This window comes from Sarcophilus harrisii, chromosome 1 (assembly GCF_902635505.1).
Source record: "Sarcophilus harrisii chromosome 1, mSarHar1.11, whole genome shotgun sequence".
Classification (NCBI taxonomy): Eukaryota; Metazoa; Chordata; class Mammalia; order Dasyuromorphia; family Dasyuridae; genus Sarcophilus; species Sarcophilus harrisii.
Genome location: NC_045426.1, coordinates 603756055 through 603779880, shown reverse-complemented (window position 1 = coordinate 603779880; position 23826 = coordinate 603756055). Strand labels below are relative to the sequence as shown.

At 35.6% G+C, this 23826-nt stretch overlaps 1 protein-coding gene across 1 annotated transcript in view; it reads left to right on the top strand.

Annotated features, from left to right (window-relative positions):
- EXT1 (exostosin glycosyltransferase 1) overlaps positions 1-9050 on the top strand; it is a 341760-nt gene extending 332710 nt beyond the window's left edge. Inside the window, exon 11 of the mRNA XM_003760340.4 lies at positions 8500-9050. Within this exon, the coding sequence (XP_003760388.1) occupies positions 8500-8685 (186 nt within the window). The 3' untranslated portion in view covers positions 8686-9050. The remainder of the gene's footprint in view (positions 1-8499) is intronic.
- Positions 9051-23826: the final 14776 nt, after the last annotated feature.

The following is a 23826-nucleotide window of genomic DNA, read 5'->3' as shown; positions in this document are numbered from 1 at the left end:
TTTAAGTACTGGCTCAATGGAATCTATTTTTTTAGAATCCACCAGAATTTGGGGGCATAGGGGAAAAGTTTCAGTTATAAAGTCTAAGGACCTCAGGTCTTTGCTGCTTACTACCTGTGTGATTATTTTTTTTTTAAATAAGTAATTTAATCCTTTTGACTCTCATTGTACATGGCATCTGAGTCCCCTTCCTAGTCCAGATGCATAGTCCTATGATCCTCTGAAAGTTAGTAGATAAGACACCACTAGGTGATAAATGAAGAAAAAGTAATAATGACCCTTAGACTTTATGACCACTCTAACTACTATAATGATGCTGGTTGAGTCATAGGAAAAGGAGGCATATGGTACATGATGCACAGAGTGAGAATTTGGGACAAGTATTTTGAGAAGGGGAATGCCTTTTGCAAGGAAATCATGTCTTACCAATTTTAAATTGCTATCATGTGTGTGCGTGTTAAAGAGAAGAGGCAGGGAGTAGAGTAGGGAGGCAACTTGAAAAAGGAAAATAAACCTATGTATGACCAGAAAAATATTTTAAAGTTTTGAGTTCCAAATTCTATCCCTCCTTCCCTTTCCTCCTCCACCAAGATGGCAAGCAATCTGATATAGGTAATATACATGCAATCATGTAAAACAATCCCATAATATTCATTTTGCAAACACCCTACTCTTATAAATTTTATAGATCAATCCAGATAAGTCTAGAAACACCTGACTAGGCTTGGTCAATTCCAGTGAGTTATACTTAAATATAAATATAGCATCTTAACACAACTCTATAGGTCTGTCTGGACATCTTGTGGCAGTAAGTAATTGAAAATAATGTAAACTGTTTCTCTTTCACAACAGACACAATTTAAACAAATCTAAATATTTTCAATTTCTGATTTTTTCATTCATTGAATATGTTTTGATAAATATCTAATTTTTATTTATTGTAATTTTATGATTTTTTTAAATGTCCAAGTTATAAATTGTATAACTCTTGGTATATATATTGTGCCTTTTCTAGTGGCTTGCTAAATTTGTTCAATCTAAGAGTGCCAGTTCTGATTATACTCAATTGTAACACTATTTGGGACCATATCTGAATTTAGCCAGGCATGTCTAGCTATTCCCACATTCTATATTTGTCATGTACAAAAAATACTCAACTTTTGTTCATCCATTTTTTCTGTCTTTTTTACATTATATGACACCCTGGAATGGTCACTCAGTCTAGTGGCCACAAAAGCTTCCTTTTCCTTTCTTTTGTCATCTATTGAAATAGTCCTTTTGTCTTATTTCTTCTTCCCCTGGCCCCTCTGCCTGGGATTGGTTCCATTACTGTATCCCATTCTTACTTTTCCTTCAGGGTCTCTGCAATAAGGGGGTCAAGGTAGAGAGAACAGGTTAAAGTATTAGCACTGACAATAGTGAGGAAAGAAAGAATATTTAATAATAGCTCATATAGAGGGAGAGAACAATATGGAAAAGAATGGATAGAGAGCTGGTCTCAGAGGATAGAGAGCTAGTCTCAGAGTCTCAAGAAGACCTGGATTTAAGCCCCATCTTTGAAACAAAATGGCTGTGGAATGCTGGGCAAATCACAATCCTTTCCTCAGGATCAGTAGCTTCCTTTTTTTAGGAGTTGCATTGATGAAATCATAGATCTAAGCCAAAATTTGTGTAGAATTTTAAGATTTGCAAAATTCCTTCCTCTTAAGAATCTTATAAGGTAACACATATACAGGTACATTATTATCCTGATTTTATAGGTGAAGAAATCAAAACTCAGTTTGCATCAGAGCTAAGATTTGAACTGAGGTCTCTCTTGACTTCCAGTTCTTTGTCCCTTAACCCCAACCTTTTCCTTTTTTCTTTTTCCTTTTTTTTCTTTTCCTTCCTACCACCTCTGGTGTAGAGCCAATCTCATCCTACTCATATCTGCTAACAAGTAGCCCATTCTTCTTATCTCCAGGACCCTTTTCCCCATCCTGACTTCTGTTAATGAAATTCTCAGACCAGCTAGATAATATATAATAGTTCGTTTATGTAGCACTTCAAGCTCTACAAAAAAATTAACATACATTATCTCATTTGGTGAATAATACTTTAGAACAGTCCTCTGTATTCCCAAAGACATATTTCGTTCCTGAAAAAAAAAGGGATTTGTGTGTTTAACATGTATGCTTATATGTATGCATGTTGAGAGAGGAATAGCTGTGAGGCAATCTTTTAAATGGCTTTCATAAAATCTGTTATAACAGGAGGTTGATTTGTTTTGTTATGTTATGATGGGGATTTTTTGGTTTCCTTTTTGGAAGGACCTCCTTCTCAGAATATGTTGTGTGTGGGGGGTTTCCCCATCCAAGTTCGTAGATCCACCAAAATTTATCGGTTGACCCACTTTGGAATTGTTAGCCCTGCTTTAGAGTTTCTGCCCTAGAAAATATGTTCAAAGGGCTCTGTGGATATGTCTAGGAAAGAAGAGTAGATGAGAAAGCTGTAAGACTGAATTCTAGTCCCACAATGAGTCAGGGAAAAGAAAGACCCTGAATAGCAATAAAATATTCTTTTTTATATTACAATGCAAAATAATGATCATAGAATCTCAAATTTACAACTGGCAGGGTCAAGTCTGACCCCTCAGTTTATAGATGACAGAATTTGGATCTGAAAAGATTAACTAACTTGCCCAGGGTAACACAGCTAGTAAATGTCTGGAGCAAGATTCAAGTCCAGTTATTCCTGTCTCCTATTTCTGAAGCTGTGTTACATCTTAGCATGGTACCTTTCTGGCTTCCTTTAAGTCCTAACTAAAATCCCATCTCCTAAAGTACCCTTTCCCCAACCCCTCTTAGTTCTAGTACATTCCCTCTCTTATTTCTTATTTATCATATATGTAGCTTTCTTTGTATATAGTTGTATGTTGTTCTCCCTTCCCCCTGTCTCCACTCCTAATAGATTATAAGGTCCTTGAAGCCCAGAACTGTTTTTTGCTTTTTTGTTTCCACAGTGCTTAGCACAATGCCTGGCACATAGTAGTTACTTAATAAATGTTTACTGAATTGAATGAAATACAATCAGCTATCTAGCTCAGGACCAAGAAATATCACCAGTTTATGATGACAGAATTTCCCAGCTCTAGGCAACTAATTTACACATGAACATTTACAGCACAATCTGTTCATAAATCTGTAACTGCCTCTTAGATATACACAAAAGTTAGTTTGTTGAATACTTATGTCACTCATGCATGTAAAAAAAAAACCCACATATATCTTAAAGATTAGGACCAGTGTTCCAATTCTCTTATACTTTTTACCTAGATGACTTTAGTAAGTCACATAATCTCTCCAACTCTTAGTTTTCTCTTCTGGCAAATGAAAGAGTTCTATATTATGGGATCTGACACTCTTCCCAGTTTTTAGATCTATAGTCTTATGACATCTTCCTTCCAGAAAATAATTTAATTCAATTATAAATTGGGCAACATTTAAATGGTAACAAGTTTTACTTAGGCAAGAAAGCAAACTACTTTGGATTCATCTAAACCATTCAGTTAAAGTTTCTTAGGTTGGGTATTTGCATGATAAATATGCACATGGAAATTTGATCATTTATCGATAGAAGACAGTTGTCCTTATTAGGAGACAAATTTAAGGCTGTTTAAAACTGTGAGAACATTTTTTTTTTAAACTAAGGAAGCCAACTAGTCTTCATATCTTTCTGTGCTTTTTAAAATCAGAGTTCTTGAAGCATGACTAATTCACAGGCATCTTCTAATAAATTCATATTTAAATTCTATATTTATTGAGCACTTAATATTTGTAAGAGGTGCTGTATTCTTTGCCATGTTGATTCCACTTCTCTCATTTGGCACTCACATTTTGAACAAGTCTTTTTTAAAAGGTATTGACTCTTTGGCTAGTTTGTAAATGGTCCTAAATGACTTTTTGGAACTCAGTATGACCCATCTAAGCAACACAGACAAATTATACTAGATTGTGAATGAGTTGGTTTGTGAATAAAGGCCATATTGTTGTTTTTTTTGGTTGTGTCCAACTCTTTGTGACTCTATTTGGGATTTTCTTGGTTGATTGAAACTAGAGTGGATTTCCATTTCTTTCTTCAATTCATTTTATAGATGAGGAAACTGAGGTAAACAGGGTTAAGTAACTTTGCCCAGGTTCACACAGCTAGTAAGTAACTGAGGTCAGGTTTGAACACAAGAAGATGTGTTTTCTTAACTCCAGGTTGTGCACTGTACCTACTGTGCCACTTAGCTGGCTCCTGCCTGTGAGCATAAATCAAGCTCACATCTGCCTGTTAACTTATTAGAACAGTTTGCATAATCCCATTAATTAGGCTTTCCTCAAACTCAAACTCAAAAAAAAAAACCCAAAAAAACCTTCTTTTCAAGACTCTGACCATGCTGTAAGATCAGCATAATAGTAGAGTTCAAAGATTAGCAGAAATGGTTAGCCTGTCACCCTTTTTGTGAGACCTATATGCTAGGAATGTATTTGTTTTTATTTTTAATCACAATAAAACTTTATTTAAAAATGTAAAATCCATTCTTAGCTCAAGGGCAACTTGTAAACTATACTTTGCTAACTCCTAGGATAGAGTAATGACCATTGAATCTGGAATTAAAAGGCTTGAGTTCAGATTTTGCTACCTAGGTGACTTCAACTTTGTCCTTCAAATTTCCTGACCATAATTTCCTCATCTATAAATGAAGAGGTTGGATTAGGCCCCCAGCTTCTTAAATTGTGGTCTGTAATTCCATATGGAATCGTGTAACTGAATGTGGGGGTCTCAAGATTATGATTTATTATCAGTAAATGTTTGATTTGTAAAGCTTTTTAATATATCTACTTGGGATCATGTAAAAATTTCTCAGGCAAAGAGTCATGAGTAGAAAAAGTTTAAGAAGCTTTGGACCTATGATCCTATGCCTAATTTATACTGTTTAGAAGTTTTATGGCCATTTAAAGATATTCCTTCCTCTCCCCCATTTTTTAAAGTACTGAAAATTCACCAATCAATAAGAATTTTTAAATGTTTCATGTTAAAAAAGTAGAGCTACAAAGAAAAGTAATAATAGCTCCTCCTTTCAAGGAGCTCACATTTAGTTAACCCCAAAAGAAATTGCCATCCTCTCCTCTTCTCCATAAATACTTAAAAAGTTAATTAATGAAGACAGTCATCCTTATTGCTCATCCACGATCAATAATTTCCTATCCTGAGTGGGCAATGACTGTTTGCAAAGCTGATTGTATTTGGTAAAGGTACCAGTGGGGCAGGATAATTAGAGTAAGAAATGTAAAAGTCTTTAGTTTCAAAAAGCAATGGTTTGAATATGAGAGACCATTAAAAAAATTTGAAGTCTATAGGCAGTCATGGTGGGAGAAAAAAGATAGTAAAAGGTAGCTCATTAGAGGGATTTAATAGACACCCCAAGCTTAATGAACATTCACTAAATCTGCCCATTAAACAAACTTTTAAAATGTCTTCTCAGCAGAGAGCATTTGCTGAAGGGAAAGAAAGTTTTCTGCTAGGACACAGTGCTAACCTTGCAAAAAATGTGTGGGCTTAGAAGTTTGGGCTTGGATGCTTCCACCCACCCTTGTATCAGTATGGCAGTTTTGAAACGTCTTTGTTGATGGATGTTTTCCTACTTAAAAAAGCAATAAGGACAACAACAAACACATTTACCCTTTACTTTTCTTTAGTCAGCTGGAATAGTAACAGTTTTAGTACTGTCACCAAACTGGTGATAACATGGAGTAACAGGCCTCTGAAGTAACTTCTAAAAGAATTCTTATCATCATCATCACTAATATTTAATTAGCATTTTTAAAATTTGCAAAGCGCTTTTACATATTTAATCCTTACAACAATCCCGTGAGATGGTGTGATTATGGTTTCCATTTTACAGATGGGAAAATTGAAACTGAAAGGTTAGGTCACTTACCCAGGGTCATATAGCTAGTAGATGGCAGAGGAATGATTCAAAATGAAATCTTCCAAATCCTATCATTCTACCTAATTTGGCTTTTAGATTCTGTGAACTGTCTTAAAAGCTTCATAAGGATTTATTTGTACAAAAATATTTCTAGCAGCTCTTTTGTGGTGGCTAAGAATTGGAAATTAAAGGGATTCCCATCAATTTCGAAATGGATAAACAAGCTAAGAAAGGCCAAGCAATATGATTTTTTAAAAACCTGGAAAGAATTACATGAACTGATGCATAATGAAGTAAATAGAACCAGAATGTTGTACACAATAGCAGCAATACTGTTTGATGAAGAATTGTGGATGACTTAGCTATTCTCAGCAATATAATGATCCAAGACAACCCCAAAGGACTCGTGATGAAGCCTACTATTCACCTTCAGAGAAAGAACTGATAGTAATTGAATACAGACTGAAGCACGCATTTTTACTCTTTAATTTTTTCTTTTATTTAATCTTCTTGTACAAAATTACTAATATGCAAATATTTTACATAATTGCACGTATCTAATCTATGTCTGATTGTTTATTACAAAAAAGGGCAAAGAAAGAGAGAGAGGGATAGAATTTAGAATTCAAAATTTTAAATAGATGTGTTTAAAAAATTGGAGGAGAGGCATCTAGGTGGCACAGTAGATAGAGCATCAGCCCTGAAGACAAGAGGACCTGAATTCAAAGCTGGCTTCAGACACTTAACACTTCCTTGCTGTGTGACCCCAATTGCCCCAGCCAAAAAAAAAAATGGGAGGGGGGGGGAGATGGAAAAAGCATTACAACTTTTAGACATCACTCAAGGTTGCAAACTTGTTGAAGCCAGACTCCTAAAAGTCAACAGCAAAATCACTATACCTTTTTTGTTTTGTTTTAAAAAAGGTAAGACATAGAAATTTGGGAATGTGAGTGATTCCAAAGTTGGAGATATGGTTAATAGCATTAACCCTCATTTGATAGTGAAGCAACAAAAAATGGCAACAGCAAAACCCAGAAGCTTTGAGAGGGGAACTCATCTCTTCCAGTCTATACCTTTCAAGAGAGAAATGGGTTATTGTGGTTGTACTTCTTTCCTGTGTATGCGTTTATCTGTGATTGGCCCTGGATCTCAGGCATATCAGGTGCAGACATGAAAACTTGTGGTTATATCTGTTGAGTTAGCTCAGTCAAGGGCAGACTCCTGTACCCTCCAATTTAGTTATTTGACTGTGGGCAAATCTCTTAATTCCTTCTGAGATAATATATGTAAAGCTCTTTGCAAACTTTAAAGTGCTATATGAAAGATAGCTGTTATATAAGGAAAAGCTTCTTGAAAATTAAAGCTTTCTCAAAGTAAGAAGGGCTCCCTCCCTCAAAATAGAGATGATCTCTCACATTAGAAGTCTTTGAGCAAAGACTAGATGGTCATTTGTCAAGGTATGTTTTAGAGAGAATTCTTATACAGATAGAGGTTAGATGAAAGGAACTTGAAAATCTCTTTTAACTCTAAAAGTCTAGGCAGATAGGTGGAATAGAGTCCTGAGCTTGGAATTAGAAAATCCTGAATTCAAATCCTGCCTGCCTTCACTAGCTTTGTGATTGGGCAAATCACTTAACCTCCATACACTTCATTTTTCTTATCTGTAAAATAAAATGTCAGACTCAGTGGCCCCTCAGGTCTCATGATTGACATTAAATTAGAGTTCTGTTGGAAAATTCAAGTTTGAATTCTGCTCTGGACATTTATTAGCTGGGTGACTTTGGGAAGTAATTTTAACCTCTGCCATTTCATATGCAAATTGTAGATAATAATAGCATCTATTTCTCAGGCTTAAATGAGATAAAGTGTGACAGAGTGAAGCATCAAAATTATTCTCTCCATCTCTACATCCTCAACACACACACTCACCATCACTACATTTCCACTAGACTCTTAGGTAGTTGGTGTTGACCCATATTCTTTTTTATTTTTTATTTTTATTTATTTTTAATAGCTTTTTATTTACAGGTTATATGCATGGGTAATTTTACAGCATTGACAAATGCCAAACCTTTTGTTCCAATTTTTCCCCTCCTTCCTCCCACCCCATCCCCCAGATGGCAGGATGATCCATACATGTTAAATATATTAAAGTATAAGTTAAATACAACATAAGTATACGTGTCCAAACAGTTATTTTGCTGTACAAAAAGAATCGGACTCTGAAATATTGTACAATTAGCCTGTGAAGGAAATAAAAAATGCAAGTGGATAAAAATAGAGGGATTGGGAATTCAATGTAATGGTTCTTAGTCATCTCCCAGAGTTCTTTCGCTGGGTGTAGCTGGTTCAGTTCATTACTGCTCCATTGGAACTGATTTGGTTCATCTCATTGCTGAGGATGGCCAGGCCCATCAGAATTGGTCATCATATAGTATTGTTGTTGAAGTATATAATGATCTCCTGTTGACCCACATTCTTAATTACAATCTCCTTTCTTGGTCATTGTAAAGTCTCATTCTCCTCCTCTTTCTTTCCTCCAGACTTCTCGCGCTTCCCGTTGGGCTGATCCGGACCACTTTGCCCAGAGACAGAGCTGCATGAACACGTTTGCCAGCTGGTTTGGCTACATGCCGCTGAGCCATTCTCAAATGAGGCTTGATCCTGTTCTCTTTAAAGACCAGGTTTCCATCTTGAGGAAGAAATACCGAGACATTGAGCGACTCTGAGAAGGAAGTCCTGCCAAGTGGGGGAAGGGGAAGGGAGAAGGACTGGGGTCAAGCTGCTCTCTCTTCCCAGTGCAGATCCGCTGGCATGCGGAGCTAGACTGTGCCAAGTAACAGAACACACACACACACACACACACACACACGCCCCAAAACAAAAACAAAACAAAAAAACTTAGACGAACAGAACTAAATGGCCAAGGGGAAATTGACTCCCTGCTCCTGGGATTGATTGCACTGGACTGCAAACTCACCTCACAGGCTTCTGTGTCCCAAGACTAGGTTGTGTACAGTTTAATTATGGAACATTAAATAATTATTTTTGAAATGATTGCTATGCAGGTTTAAACTTTTTTAATGATCAAAACTATTAAAAATCAGAGTTCTTTCTTTAATCAAAATTGTGTTGGTCGTGAATATTTTGAGGCTGCTGTTTTATTTTGTCTGTAAACTTCACTCCCATTATTTATGTTTTCTTTATAGAATTAAAGGCTCAGACACCACAAAAAAAAAACAAAACAAAACAAACATTATACTCAGAATAAAAAAAAAAAAAAATCCAAGCAACTGCTGAGTATAAGAAAGAAAAATATTAAACAATAAATTTTTCTCATGAAAATGTTTATTTATAGGTTGGATTTTCAAATTAATATTCATTTATTTCTCCAAAATATCAATGCTTGGAGATAGGAATATGGCAACTTTCAGTAAATCAGTTATAATCAAAACATAAATGGGTTTCAAAAAGGAAAATAATATAAGCTTGGCTAACAACAGCAAAACACTATGGAAATATGAATGTTATGTTTACACAAGAAGCCAAACAAGCAGCATATGAATAATTCAGGAATTACTTAAACTCAACAGAAACCTGATATCTTCAAATGGAGTGAGTTAGATTTAATAATGAGTGATTGACCTGTGTGAGATGGTGGCAGACTGTGGCTGTGATTGGGGGCCTCAATGGAGCAAGTTTCTGAGTGCAGCAGAGAGAAAGAAAGGAAGTTTTTCTCCAAAAGAAACTCTATAGTGAATGGGAAAATCCTTAGGTTTCAGAAATTCTTCCTTTCAAGAAAGGAGGATTCTAAGTCTTGTACCATTTTTAATAGTGGAAATGGCAATGATGATGGGTATGTCACCCCTCATAGGATCTCTTTCCTATTTCTTCTGTGTTTTGAAGAATAGGAGAAACAATTTGTTCAGCCATTTCAAGCAAGAAAGTGGGAAACATCATAATCAAGAACAAATGTGTGTGGTTTTATTTTGTTTTGTTTTGTTTTTTAAATCGCCTGAAAATGATTCATGCTTTTTTGAAGTTGATAGAGTGTTAAAGCAAAAGAATTTTTGTAGCTGCAAACATTTACTTAAGCTTCTTTTTACTGTAGCTTTTGTGGAAGAAAAAGTGCTCTGTGATTCCATCTTAAAAGATGGAGACTTAAGTTTTTAAGCATTTAATTTCTTGAGTTTGCAAGATGAAAAGATGGTCACAGTGGGAAACTGCATTGTCTAGTTACTCCAAATAAGCATATTTTAGAATGGAACCATCTGATAGGTTATTGAATAAACAATAAGCACTCTAGTTGTACAGGGTATTTTTCCCCTTTAGCCCTCTTGCATTTTTATGGGAGCTCTTTCCAATTTTGGTTTAGAAGAAAATTCCCTTATGGAGATATATGGAAATCACTTAGAAAGTCTGGTTTAAATCAACCAAAGCTATAAAAATCTAGCAGTCCTCAACTTATTCCTCTTTGTAAGCACCTGGAAGAGAAAAGAGAGCCTAGTGCTGGCAGAGATTTCTAATCTGACTCCATAATTCTGCAAAGGAAGACACAAAGCTAGTATTTAGCCCAGGGCTTTGCATTTATGACATTGTTGATCTTAGGACACAGGTCTCCCTCACTAAAATGATCAATGAAACATTGGAAACATTTCATCTTTATGAGCCTCAGTTTCTTCATCTGTAAAATGGAGAGGGATTGGCTAAATGACTTCTTGGATTCCTTCTACCTTTACATTTTTGATGTCCAGTTCAGTGACAGATATAAAATGGTCAATAAGAGTATTAAGACCTTTGAATTTCATGCTATCACAAATCTATAGCTAGAAGTCACTTAATCTAATGTCAAGAAATCAAGCCCAGTGGCCAGCCCATAGTCATCAGGCTCATAAAGTTCTTCCAACTTTGCTTTCCTCCACCTGCTCTTGACTCATCAGTCACTAAGTCTCTCTTTATCTGCCTGGGCTCAACATTAGCCTGCTTGAAATCATTATGACCTATATCTTGACAGTATGAAACTTAAAACAGAGTGTATTTATGTTTTCAATGAAAGCTGTAAGGTTGGAGAGACAGCATAGGGGATGGATAAGATACTAAACTAAAGTCAGGAACATCCAAGTTCAAATCCCATTTCAGATACCACCAGCTCTGTGTGACTGAATAAATGTATTAAGCCCTCTCCGCCCATCTCCTCATCTATAAAATGAAGCAGTTGAATTTGATATAGGGCCTCTCTTTCAGCCCTAAGTCTTTGCTCTTATGTCAGTTATGTCATCTAAGCCATCTAGAGTCATAGATTTCTTGCCATTTTGGGCTAAGTTTCTCAAGGATTACTATGTCAATTAAGGGTACCAATCATTATCCTTCTAATTGTTTTCTTTGTCCTTTGTCAAATTACATGTGAATTGGTTTCCAGTTTCTCTTTTTCTCTTACCCTTTCTTCTCCATATAAATTTAGTGTTTTTCTACAGGCCTGAGCCAACTTGAATCCATTTATGTTGATTTTCAAGCTTTTAAAGCTACAGCCCTGATGTGCAAGTTGTTCAGGGATTTGGATTACCTACCACAATACTAATGGGAAAGATGAAGTCTTTAAAAGTAAACTTTATAGGCAAGACAATTACAAATCAAAATAGATGTCCCACATGCTGTTTTAAAATAATTTTATTGATATTTTTTGTTTTTACCCTATCTTTATTTCCTATCATATTTCTGTCCCCACTGGCTCTCAGAGAGCCTGACCTTCTAAGAATGAAGTATGAAGAAAGGTGTGAAGAAAAGAAGAAAGCTCTGGAAATCTTTAAATCAAAAAGGTCTGATGTTATTTGTGTGCAAATACTCAGGGTTCCCTGCTTCTGAAAAGGAACAGGGAGAGTGAGTGTGGAAAGAAATGTGTCTCTTTAGGGCCAAACTTTGTCAAGTTCTGCAGTTTTCAGATATAGTTGTTTTGTTCTTTCCACTCATATTGTTGTAACCATATAACTTTTTTCCCCTGGTTCTGCTTATTCACTGTGTATCAGTTCGTATAATTCTGAATCATGATTATTATTTCTTACATCACAGTCATGTTTCATTACATTGATGTTTAGTCCTTCCCTAGTTAAAAGGGCATTTATTTTATGTTTTGTTCTTTGCTACCATAAAAAGTGCTACTTTTAAAATGTTGAGGGTATTTAGGTCCCTTCTTTTCATTATTGATCCCTGTAGAGAAATTGCCTGGCAGCACAACATACTTAAAAAAAAATCTTAAGACTACTAGTGATTTGAATATTGCATCTGTTTATGGGTGAGAAAATCTTTTTGGAGCAACAACAAAAATATTCTTCCATGAGGATAAAATCATGTGAACACTTTTTCCTCTCCATTCCCTATGGAGAAGAATAAAGAAAGAGAAGAAGAAAATGTCAACCTCTACTGGGATTCCATTGAAAAAGTGTTGTTTTTCAATGTAACACTTTTCTAAAGCATGACCAGTGTCGCAGAAGGTGTAGGGATTTATCTTTTAGTCACATTTTACAGAAACTCGAGGTTCCTCTGTGCACCTGTTGAGTTAGTCCCTACTCATCTATGAAGAATTATATGACAATTAGATTCTGTGCTATGGTTGCTACTTCTTAAGGAGACCTAGAAATGATCATTCTAAAGGTTATTAGAGGTGATCTTACCTTCAGATTTGCTTGTGAAACCCTCTGTGCTGGAGTCTTATCTATGCATCTTAATTTTCTACTAATACAAATGATTATTTAAGAAAGATCAATCCTTATTGCCTCCATCACTTTTCCTTTGGAAAAAAAAAAGATGTAACTATTGTTTTTGTTAAACAAAAATAATGATATAATAGTCTTGAATTTGTAGGTACTTGAATGTCTGATGATTTGAAGGGATATTAAGCATTTGGCCTTTAGTAAAGATTACTAAACCTTAAATTAATTGAGAAGGACATGATGAATAAATATGAATAGACCTATACACTATTAAAAACAAGCCATTAGATTTTTTTTTTCCTTAAGAACTGATGAAATTTTAATCCAATTTACTTAGAGAGTGGATGTGAGTGGGGAAGTAGAGGAAATTTTCTAGATTAGAATTTTGAATGAGACTATTGTTGGATAAGACTAAATTACTTACATAGTAGTAGAGGCAGACTTCCCAGAGCTGAACATTACCTGGTGTTTGCCTACCTGCTGGAGTATGACTCACTTTCTTCCCAGTTAAAAAAAAATTAATTATTATTATGATTTCTTTCCCTCCCTCCTCCCCATAAATAAAAATGTTTGTGTTTTGTCATGGTTGTGTTATTAGCAGGCAACCACCAGACTGTTAGCGTACTTGTTTAAAAGACTGTGCATTGAAATCTGTTTAGGTGACTTTGTGCCTCTTTAGGTAGGCTTGACAAAGGCCATATTCTTTCACAGCTGATTCCCTTTCTTTAAGCTTGTTCAATAGGAAAAAAAGTTATTTTCAGTTCAATGTTTAAGGGATATGTTGAGCTCTATTGGCAGGAGGGATGGGTGGGCGTATGAGCACAGATGTGCTGTGGAACTTGAATGAACAGGGAATGGATTATTCACATACCCTGAGACTCCTCATTTGAATAAAAGGGTGGGGGCGAGCTGTGAATCATAGCTTCAAAGCCCAGAAATTTTGAGAACTGGTAAGAATGTTAGAAGGCATTTTGTTAAATCTCATTTTGCAAATGAGGAAACAGAGGCTCAAGAAAATAAAGTGATTTAGTCACAGCTACATACATTTCTATTTTGCAGAGCCTAGGTGGCTGATCCATGATCCTATTGATAAGGTCACTAGTTGAAATAAACATGAGACAAGTTTACAATGGCCATTCCCTTTGCCAAAAGGTAGGTTTATTTAGGAGAAGAGGTTACAGACAAAACCGAAGAGGTAAAATAGGCATCAGGAGAGGCAAATATGAAACAGAGTTGGGAGAGCAATAGGATTATTAAGGAAAGGAGTTTGGAAGAATCTGTTAAAGGAATATGCTATGAGACCCAAGTATGCTATTGACTGGCAAGTTAGATCCAAAGAAGAGTTTAGCAGACTAACCATAGTTAGGTAGACTAAGGCGAAAGACACTCTTAAAGAGAAAACACTATGAGAAGGAAAAGAGAGAGTACCTCATAGCAGGCTTAGTCCTAGAGAGGACTTAGCAAAGAGCTTCTTCATGAGCAGATTTTTTAAAATAGGAGATATACAACCTTGGGGGTTTCCCAGAGGAGGAAGAGAAGTGCCAGGAAGAATTTAGGAGTTTGGAGGGATCAAAGAAGAGCCAGATGGAATGCATCTGGCAGAACAGGTCCCAGACCTAAAAGATATGCTAATCAATATCTCGAAGCTTGTTTAAAGATACTCAGAGATTTGAAAATAGACAATGGAGACATTCCACTCTATACAAAACTGGATATTCTGGGACTTGGTTATGCCAGATAATAGCAGGTTGGATATCTTTCTGACAAGGGAAAAGAATAAGCTCAAGATGCACATCTCTATGGAATTCTAGGACATGATCTCAGGTCTCCAGACTATGAGTATGGTATCCCTTCCATGCTTCCTATATCCTGCTACCTTTAAGTCACAATATTCTCCCATGAATTCAGCAATGATGGCAAAATGCTTTGGAAAGGTTCAGCTCATCTACCACCTCCTATGGGAAGCCTTTAATTATCTATCAAGAAGCAAATGTTCCCTCCTGATACTTATTACCTCTATGATCTTGTGCACATTATGTTGAGATTAGAAAGGGACCTCAAAAGATTGGGGGTCACAAACCAGTGTTGCAAGGTGTTTCAAAAGAAATTGCAGTAGTGTGTGATCCTAGGCAAGTCACTTAATCCCAGTTGCCTCAGGGGAAAAAAAAGAATTTGCAGGCTTGAACCATATCCAAGTCAAGGGGCAAAATTTATTGTAATAATAACACCAATTGAAGCAGTCTAAATTCCAAGAATTTAGCAAAGAAACAGAAGCAAGGAGATACATTTATCTAGTCCTTCATGTTATAGATATAATAATTTTATGGCCTAGGGGTAAAACCAAGGAGTGGTCTCAAGAATTTCATTATCACTGACCAACAGGCAATAATGTTTGTTGAGAGATTGTTAGAACAATAGGTTGGGGAAGGCGGACCTCAGGGTCAGAGATCCTAAAACCAGAGGACTTTAGAATCACTGATAGATTGTTGGAATAGAAACACCCTAAGGTCAGGAGACCTTAAAATTATTGCTATCTTCTTTAGAAGCTATATAAATTGGATAGAGCATATGGGTTGGAATCAGGAAGAACTGAATTTAAACTCAACTTAGGACACTAGCTGTATAACTATGGGCAAGCCATTTAATCTCAATTCCTCAACTATAAAATGAGCTAGAGAGGGAAATGGAAAATCACTCCAATTTCTTGGCCAAAAAAGTCCCAAATGGAGTGATAGAGAGTCACAACCAAGTAAAACAGTTCAACAACTAAACATAACTATGAGCAAGTCCCTTAACTTGGTTGGGTCTCATCTGCAAAAGAAATGACTTGTAAGGTCCTTTATCACTCTAGATCTGTAATTTTATGCTCTCTCATCAAATCATCATGTATATGATGATACAATGATGATGATGATGATACAATCTTACATTTTGTATTTCCCCACCTCCCCTGGAATAAGGACTGCATAAAGTAGAGAGACTTTTTCATTTCCTTGTAATACCCCTAGCACTATTAGAGACAGCTAGGAAGCACAATGGGAGGGTATAGTTGTGGGCTTCAAGTCTAGCTAGCTTCCAACTGTAAAATGAAGATGACAATAGCACCTACCCCTTTTGATTGTTGTGAGGAAGAAATAAGCTATTGGTAAAGCTCTAAGCATAGTGCCTTGCACATAGTAAGCCCTTAATAAATGCTTATTCTCCAGAACACTGAACCTGGAATCAGGCCGACAAGTTCAAATATGAGCTCAGACATTTAATAGCTGTGTATGATTTGAACTCTGTCTGCCTCTATTTCCTCATCTGTAAAATGGAGACAATAATAGCCTTATCCCCTGGAATAGTTGTGAGTAAAATGAGATGTTTGTAAAGTACTTCATTTTGTCACTATCCATCCATCCATTCGTCCATTCATCTATCTCTCCATCCATCATCTATCTATCATCTATCTATCTATCCATCCATCCATCCATCCATCTATCCATCCACCATGAATCTATCATCTATCTATCTATCTATCTATCTATCTATCTATCTACTATCTGTCGTAGTAGCATCAGTAGCAATAGTAGTAGCCATTATAGTAATAGTAACAGTTGTAGTCTCCCCCGGTGGCTTCAAGAAGCATGTACAGTGGCTACATCATGGTAAAACCATTTTCACAGCCAGGCTAAACCAGGTTGAGAGTAAATGATAGACCCCAACCCTATTGGTAAGTTAAGAGAATGTCTACTCCAAACACATGAAGATTTCCCCTGGTAGAACAGGTCGGGGAGAACAATTTGTCACAACAGTTATGAAGGCTCTGTGGAGTGCTCAGAGCTTGAGCAGACGTTGAAGACACCAGGGTTCCCTACCACATTCTGGAACTTTGTCAGTCTTTCTGATTTTTGTCTTGCCACTGGACTCCAATTATTCTGGAATAGAGAGTGAGACTGCCAACTTTGTGCAACTCTGCCTCACTTAAATCCAATTCATGTGCAAATTAAGACATTCCTTGTGATAAACATTAGTCCTTTTTATACTGAAGGACAGACAAGGATAGTAGTTATACAATTCTTTGTGCATAGTGATCCATGATTAGATGTTCATTGGATTAGATAGAAAAATTGCTATTGACATCAAAAATGTTTCCTCCTTGATTCAGGCTGATTCCAATAGACGTGACGGAGAAAGCCATCTGCATCCAGAGAGAGGACTGTGGGAACTGAATGTGGGTTCCAACATAGCATTTTCACCATTTTTATTGTTTGCTTGCTTTTTTTCTTTCTCTTTTTCCCCCTTTTCATCTAATTTTTCTTGTGCATCATGATAATTGTGGAAATATATACAGGAGAATTGCACGTGTTTGACATATATTGGATTACTGCCATCTAGGGAAGGAGATAGGGGAAATGGAGGGAAAAAAATTTGGAAAACAAGGTTTTGCAAGGGTGAATATTGAAAACTATCTTTGCATATATTTTGAAAATAAAAAAAACTATTATTAAAAAATCCAGAAAATGTTTCCTTTCTTAAACCACAAAACTGTACCTATGTGTTTTACAGACTGGTCACTATATTTATCAAACTACAGATTCTTGTATCTGGTTTAGCCAACTCCAAGAGAAGAAAGCAATATTAGTCTGCAAGACTAAACCTTTGGTTACCAATGTCTCACAATTATTTGAACTCGGGCAAGCTGACCTTTTGTTTTCCTCATTGTTTGAATGATGCCCATATTTGCTGTGGAACCTACTTTGTTGTTCTTTGTCCTTGAAGTTGGTGTCCATCCTCCTTAATAAGAGATTCTTTTTGATTTGTGTTAGTACTTTACTCTGAAATTATGCTGTTTCAAAGGTATGGTCACATTCACTTATTCATTTATTTTTAGAAAAATCAGAGTATTTGTTGAGGAAAAGAAAGACGTGTGTATACAGATATATCTAAACATCTAGATGTATGTATATCTATATATTCTTAACTAGAAGAAAAAAAGTAAGTGAAGAAATTGAGGACTAGGGACATTATGTGACTTAACCAAGATCATATAGACCATAAATAACAGAGGCAAAATTTGATCCTAGATCTTTTAACTCCAAAGTGAGGACTTTTTTCTGAAGTATTATGCTGTCTCCTTTGTGATAAAAATAAACTTAAGCATATTTAATTTTGCATGAGATATAGATTTTAGGGTATAATTTTCTTTTTTTTCCTATAGGGAGAGGGTCAGGGAAGTAGAATCTTATGATAGTTTCTTAATTCAATGGGCCTTAGTTTCCTCATCTATAAAAAGGAACATCTATAAAACTTGATGGCTACTGAGATCCCTTCTATCACAAGATTTTTTTTATCATATATTTTTTTTAAGTTATTACAGAATTGCCACACTTTCCCCTAAGGACTTCCCTATTCATTAGTGTGTTGATAATACCATACAGTTAAATTTTAAAATGTTCAGGAGAGAGAGAAAGAGAGTAGGAGGATCTTCAAAAGCACATGACTTGGTATACTCCATTAACCTATATTACTTAATGTATGACTTCACCATCAAGTACTGGGTGTATTAGAGTTTTGCTAAAGACATTTTCTTGAGATTTAGTTTTTAAAAATTGTTAATAAATAGTGTCACTTTCCATCTGTGTGGATTCTGTTCCATTTTTATTATTACCTATAAAAATGTAGTTGGCAAAATCATTTCCAAATCAGGATCCTACTTTCAGGTGTATTTTGATAAGCTGTAAAAAGATTCCGGTGGGAAGGGGAGATCAGAGAGTAGACATACAATGGTAGTCCAGCATTTGCCAGTCTAACACCATTAGAAGGGAAAATTTTAATGCAGGCCAGCAACAATTGTCATTCTACTTCGATTGCAACTGGTATCACCAGAGTTTGGCTCATGAAAATCATGATAATGCACACAATTCATGGTATTCTTCCACACCACAGCTCAGAAAATTGTGTGTGGGGGAAACAATTATAAAGGGGCTGGATTTTAACAACTGTGAAGCTGGTCCTTTTGGTTTTAAATACTATATATTTTTATGAAGGTTCGTCAAAAGCCAAATGGCCATTAGGTTTCTCTTTAGAAATAAGACTGGCATAGTGGATAGAGCACTTGACTTGGGAGTTAGGAAGATGATGGTTTGAATTCTATTTCAGACACTTTCTTTTTTTTTTTTATAGAATGCTTTTATTTTGCTTTTCTCAACTATACATAAAAACAATTTAAACTATTTTAAAAATAATTTTTGAGTTCTAAATTCCTTCCCTTTTTTCACTCCTTGAGAAGGCAAGCATTTTGACATAAAATGAAATTATGCAAAACATATTTCCATATTAGTCATATTGTAAAAAAAGATCACAGACCAAAAAATAAAGAAAAATGAAGTTTAAAAGTTTGCTTTGATCTGTATTCAAACTCCACCTGTTTTTTTCTTTTGGAGGTGGATAGCATTTTTCATAAGTTCTTGTATCATCATATTGCTGAGAATAGCTAAGTAATTTGTAGTTGGTCATCATACAATATTGCTGTCTCTATGAATAATAATCTTCTGACTCTGATCACTTTAGTTCGCATCAGTTCACATAAATCTTCCTAGATTTTTTGGAAACCATCCTGCTCATCATTTCTTATAGTAAATAATATTCCATCATAATTATATGTAGATACTTTCTGGCTATATATATATGATCAGAGGCAAGATACTTAATCTTTTTGATATTGAGTTTTCTCATCTGTAAAATGGGGGTAATAGCAGCTCCCTCACATAAGAATGCCACATAAGAGCTCACTGTTGTTACAAGAATCAAATAGATAATCTATACAAAGTATTTTGCAAGTCTTAAAGTGCCATATAACTATCAATAATCATCAATATTATATTTATTTACTGTAAGGTCATTTTCTCTGCCTATTTAAAAAAATCATTCTGAACTTTTTTTTACTGGGATTTTTTCCCCCCTTTTTTGTGGATTTTTTTTTCTTTGAAAAAATAGTAAGAAAAAAAAAAAGGAAAACAGAAAAGAAAAACAAAACAAAATAAAGCAGAGAGCATTATCATGTGCCCAGCAGAACACCAGGAAGGATTCAAAATATATTACAAAATATTACTGATCAAGAAAGTACACACACACACACACACACACACACACACACACATACACATAAATAGAAGAAACTATGTTCCTGAATGACCATTTTTTCTTTATTTCCTTGTAAATTTTTCTTTGGTTCTCTACTGCTCACCTTATTTACTTTATTCTTTTTTTTTTTTTTTTTTTTTTTTACTTCTTTTATCAACCCTAACCCTAACCCCACCCCCCCCATTCCCAAGTAGGCTATATTTAAGAAAAGATGTATTTATATATACAAATATAGATATATAGATACATATACATGCTCACACCCACACCCACCCAACATACCCACATAAGGCTTTCAAATTCTTGCTGTCTCTTTAATTAAATTCTACTCCATACCTTGGTTTGCTATTATTTAATCTCCCCCCACCCAAAGATCCCTCCCTTGTCTTCTCCCAACCTTTGCTTCAACATTTGCAAATCCCTCCCCCTTTATTTTGGAGGTTGCTATATCCTTCATGGTATATATGTAGTGTTACCTACTGAACCCATTCCCAATGTAACTACTTGCATTCAGAACTTCAGAACTACAAGGCCTCCTCCCCCCTCTAATGCCCCTGCATCTATTCTTCTTCTGCACCTCATTTGTATAACGTGATTGTTATTTTTACCTTAATCTACCAATCTTTCTTTTGAACTACCCTATTGTTGATGTGAATCTCATATATATCCATATATATATATATATATATACATATATTAAAAAAAACAAATAATTTGTCCATGTTTAAACAGTTTGTCCATATTAAGATTCTTAAAATTGATCTTTCATATTAGTTCTGATATATTAAATTTTCTCTTAAATTCAGGTTTGGTTGATAGAAAGTCCTGAAAATCTGCAGTTCATTGACTGTCCATTTTTCCTCATTCATGATTATAAATAATTTTGCCGGATATGATATATTTGGCTACAGATCTAGTTTTTTATTATTATAGCTTTTTATTCACAAAACACACACATGGGTAATTTTTCAATATTATCTTTGCAAACATGTCTGTTCCAACTTTTCCCCTCCTTCCCTCCACCCCCTCCCCTAGATGGCAGGCAGTCTCATGCATGTTAAACATGTTAAAGTATGTGTTAAATACAATACATGTGTACATATTTATATAGTTATCTTGTTGCACAGGAAAAATCAGATTTAGAAAGAAGATAAAAATAACCTGGGAATAAAAACAGAAAATGCAAGCAAAGAACAATAGAAAGAGTGTAAATGCTATGTTGTGGTCTACACTCATTTCCCAGTGTTCTTTCACTAGGTGTAGCTGGTTCTGTTCAATACTGATCAACTGGAACTGATTTGGATCCTCTCATTGCCTAAGATAGCCACTTCCATAAGAATTGATCATCATATAGTCTTGTTGTTGCTGTGTATAATGATCTCCTGGGTTCTGCTCATTTCACTTAGCATCAGTTCATGTAAGTCTCTCCAGGCCTTTCTGTATTCATCCTCCTGATCATTTCTTACAGAAGAGTAATATTCCAAAAAATTTATATACCATAATTTACTCAGCCATTGTCCAATTGATGGGCATCCATTCAGTTTCCAGTTTCTAGCCACTACAAAGAGGGCTGCCACAAACATTCTTGTCTATACAGGGACCTTTCCCTCCTTTAAAATCTCTTTGGGATATAAGCCCAGTAGTAACACTGCTGGATCAAAGGGTATGAAGAGTTTGATAACTTTTTGAGCGAAAGCAATGCATCAGTGTCCCAGTTTTGTCCATATCCCCTCTAACATTTGTCATTATCTTTTCCTGTCATCTTAGCCAATCTGAGAGTGTGTAGTGGTACCTCAGTGTTGTCTTAATGTGCATTTCTCTGATCAATAATGATTTGGAATACCTTTTTATATGAGTAAAAATAGTTTCAATTTCATCTGAAAATTGTCTTTTCATATCCTTTGACCATTTATCAATTGGAGAATGGCTTGACTTCTTTTAAATGAGAGTCAATTCTCTATATATTTGGGAAATGAGGCCTTTATCAGAACCTTTAACTGTAAAAATTGTTCTCAGTTTATTGCTTCCCTTCTAATCTTGTCTGCATTAATTTTGTTTATACAAAAGCTTTTTAACTTGATATAATCAAAATTTTCTATTTTGTCAATAGTGATCTCTAGTTCTTCTTTGGTCACAAATTCCTTCCTCTTCCACAAGTCTGAGAGGCAAACTATCCTATGTTCTTCTAATTTATTTATAATCTCATTCTTTTTGTCTAAATCATGAAGCCATTTTGATCTTAGCTTGGTGTACAGTGTTAAGTGTGGGTCAATGCACAGGCTTAGTTTTGATTATCTATGGATATGATTCCAGGACTTGCAGTCTTTTATTGTAGCTGCTTATAAGTCTTGTACAATTCTAATTGTAATTCCAGCATATTTGAATTGTTTTTTTTCTTTTTTCATGCAAAATTTTCTCTTTGATCTAGGGTTTTTGAAATTTGGCAATAATATTCCTGTGTGTTTTCCACACCTCTTTGAGGTGATGATGCCATGAATTGGCAATAATATTCCTGTGTGTTTTCCACACCTCTTTGAGGTGATGATCCATGAATTTTTTTTTCTATTTCTACTCTCTCCCATGTTCTATCACTCCAGGACAATTTTCTTGGATTATTTCCTGCATTATTGTGTCATTTTGATCACAACTTTCTGTCAGTCTAATTATTCTTATATTTTTTCTTCTTGATCAGTTCTCCAGATCTATCATTTTTCTTATAAGATGTTTCACATTCTATTCTATTTTGTCATTCTTTATAATTTGTTTTGTTTTTCCTTAGTCTCTCATAGATTCACTGGCTTCCCCTTGCCCAATTCTAATTTTCAAAGCATTATTTTTGTCTTTGAGATGCTGTACCTTTTCTAGTTGGTTAACTTTTTTTCCATAAGCTTCTTGTTTTTCTTGAGGAGTCTACATTTTTTTCTTTAATTTTTTCCTCAATATCTCTCATTTGACTTTTGAATTCTTTTTTGAGTTCTTGTATAAATTTTCTCTGGGCAGGAGGCCATTTCACATTACTCTTTGGGGTAGAAGCTTTTTTTTTTTTTTAACTAAAGTGTCCTTCTCTAAAGATGAATCCCAGTCTTCCCTGTTCCCTATTCCCATGATACATTTCAGTAATGGGGTTCTTTCTTCTTGTCTGGTTCATAATAAGAGGTATTAGTATATTAGTGTAAGTATCTCTAATCATGGCGGGGAGGTGCCTCAAGCTTCCCTTCAGCTTTCCCCTCTGACCAGCAACCCCAAGCCAAGAGTTCCATCCTTATGGCAGATGCCAGAGCCAGCAGTGCCTCTGCCTCACTGAGTCTGCACTCACCAGGTGCTCATTCAGCAGCACAGCCGGGCCTAGCATTTCCAATTAGTGGAAGTTTGCTCAGTCTTCCCGGACCAAACCTGATTCCTCAAACAGTCTGGAAGGTGAAAGTCTCAGTGGTTTCTGCTGGGGTTTCAGCCACACCCAGCTAACCCGAGCGGTCAGCCAGAGGGGTCCCCTCTTGAGGTTTCTACAGGGCAAGCCCAAAGCTGTTTGCATTTCAGACACGTTAATCCCCAGTCAGGGGCCTTTCTCCAGATCTTCTCAGGTTGTATCCGGAGGACCTCAATTCTGCTCTAAGTCTAGATTTTTCACTAGTTTATTTTCGCCCTGAGGTGCAAATTTGTTCTATTTGTGGGGGAAATCTGGAGAGTTTAAAATTTACCAACCTACACTGCCATCTTCCCAGAAGCCTCCCTATTCTGAACTTTAAGAAACACCACGTAGAAATGATTATTTCTATGATCAGACTAGAAGAGAAAAAGAGGATTTTACATGCAGTTTGGGAATCTCTGTTCTTCAGGTACTCTTGTAAAATGGGAGTGATGATGGCAACCCAGAGTTACCTCATAGTGTTTAAATGAATGAGGTGATGAACAATGTAGTGCTTTTAAATCTGCAGAGGAAAACTGCTTGGTAATAGTAAGGTGATATGTTTTTTATTCTAAGCTCTTATACCAAATCATCTCCTAGTAGCTGGGAAAAACCCAGCATCTTGCTGTTTC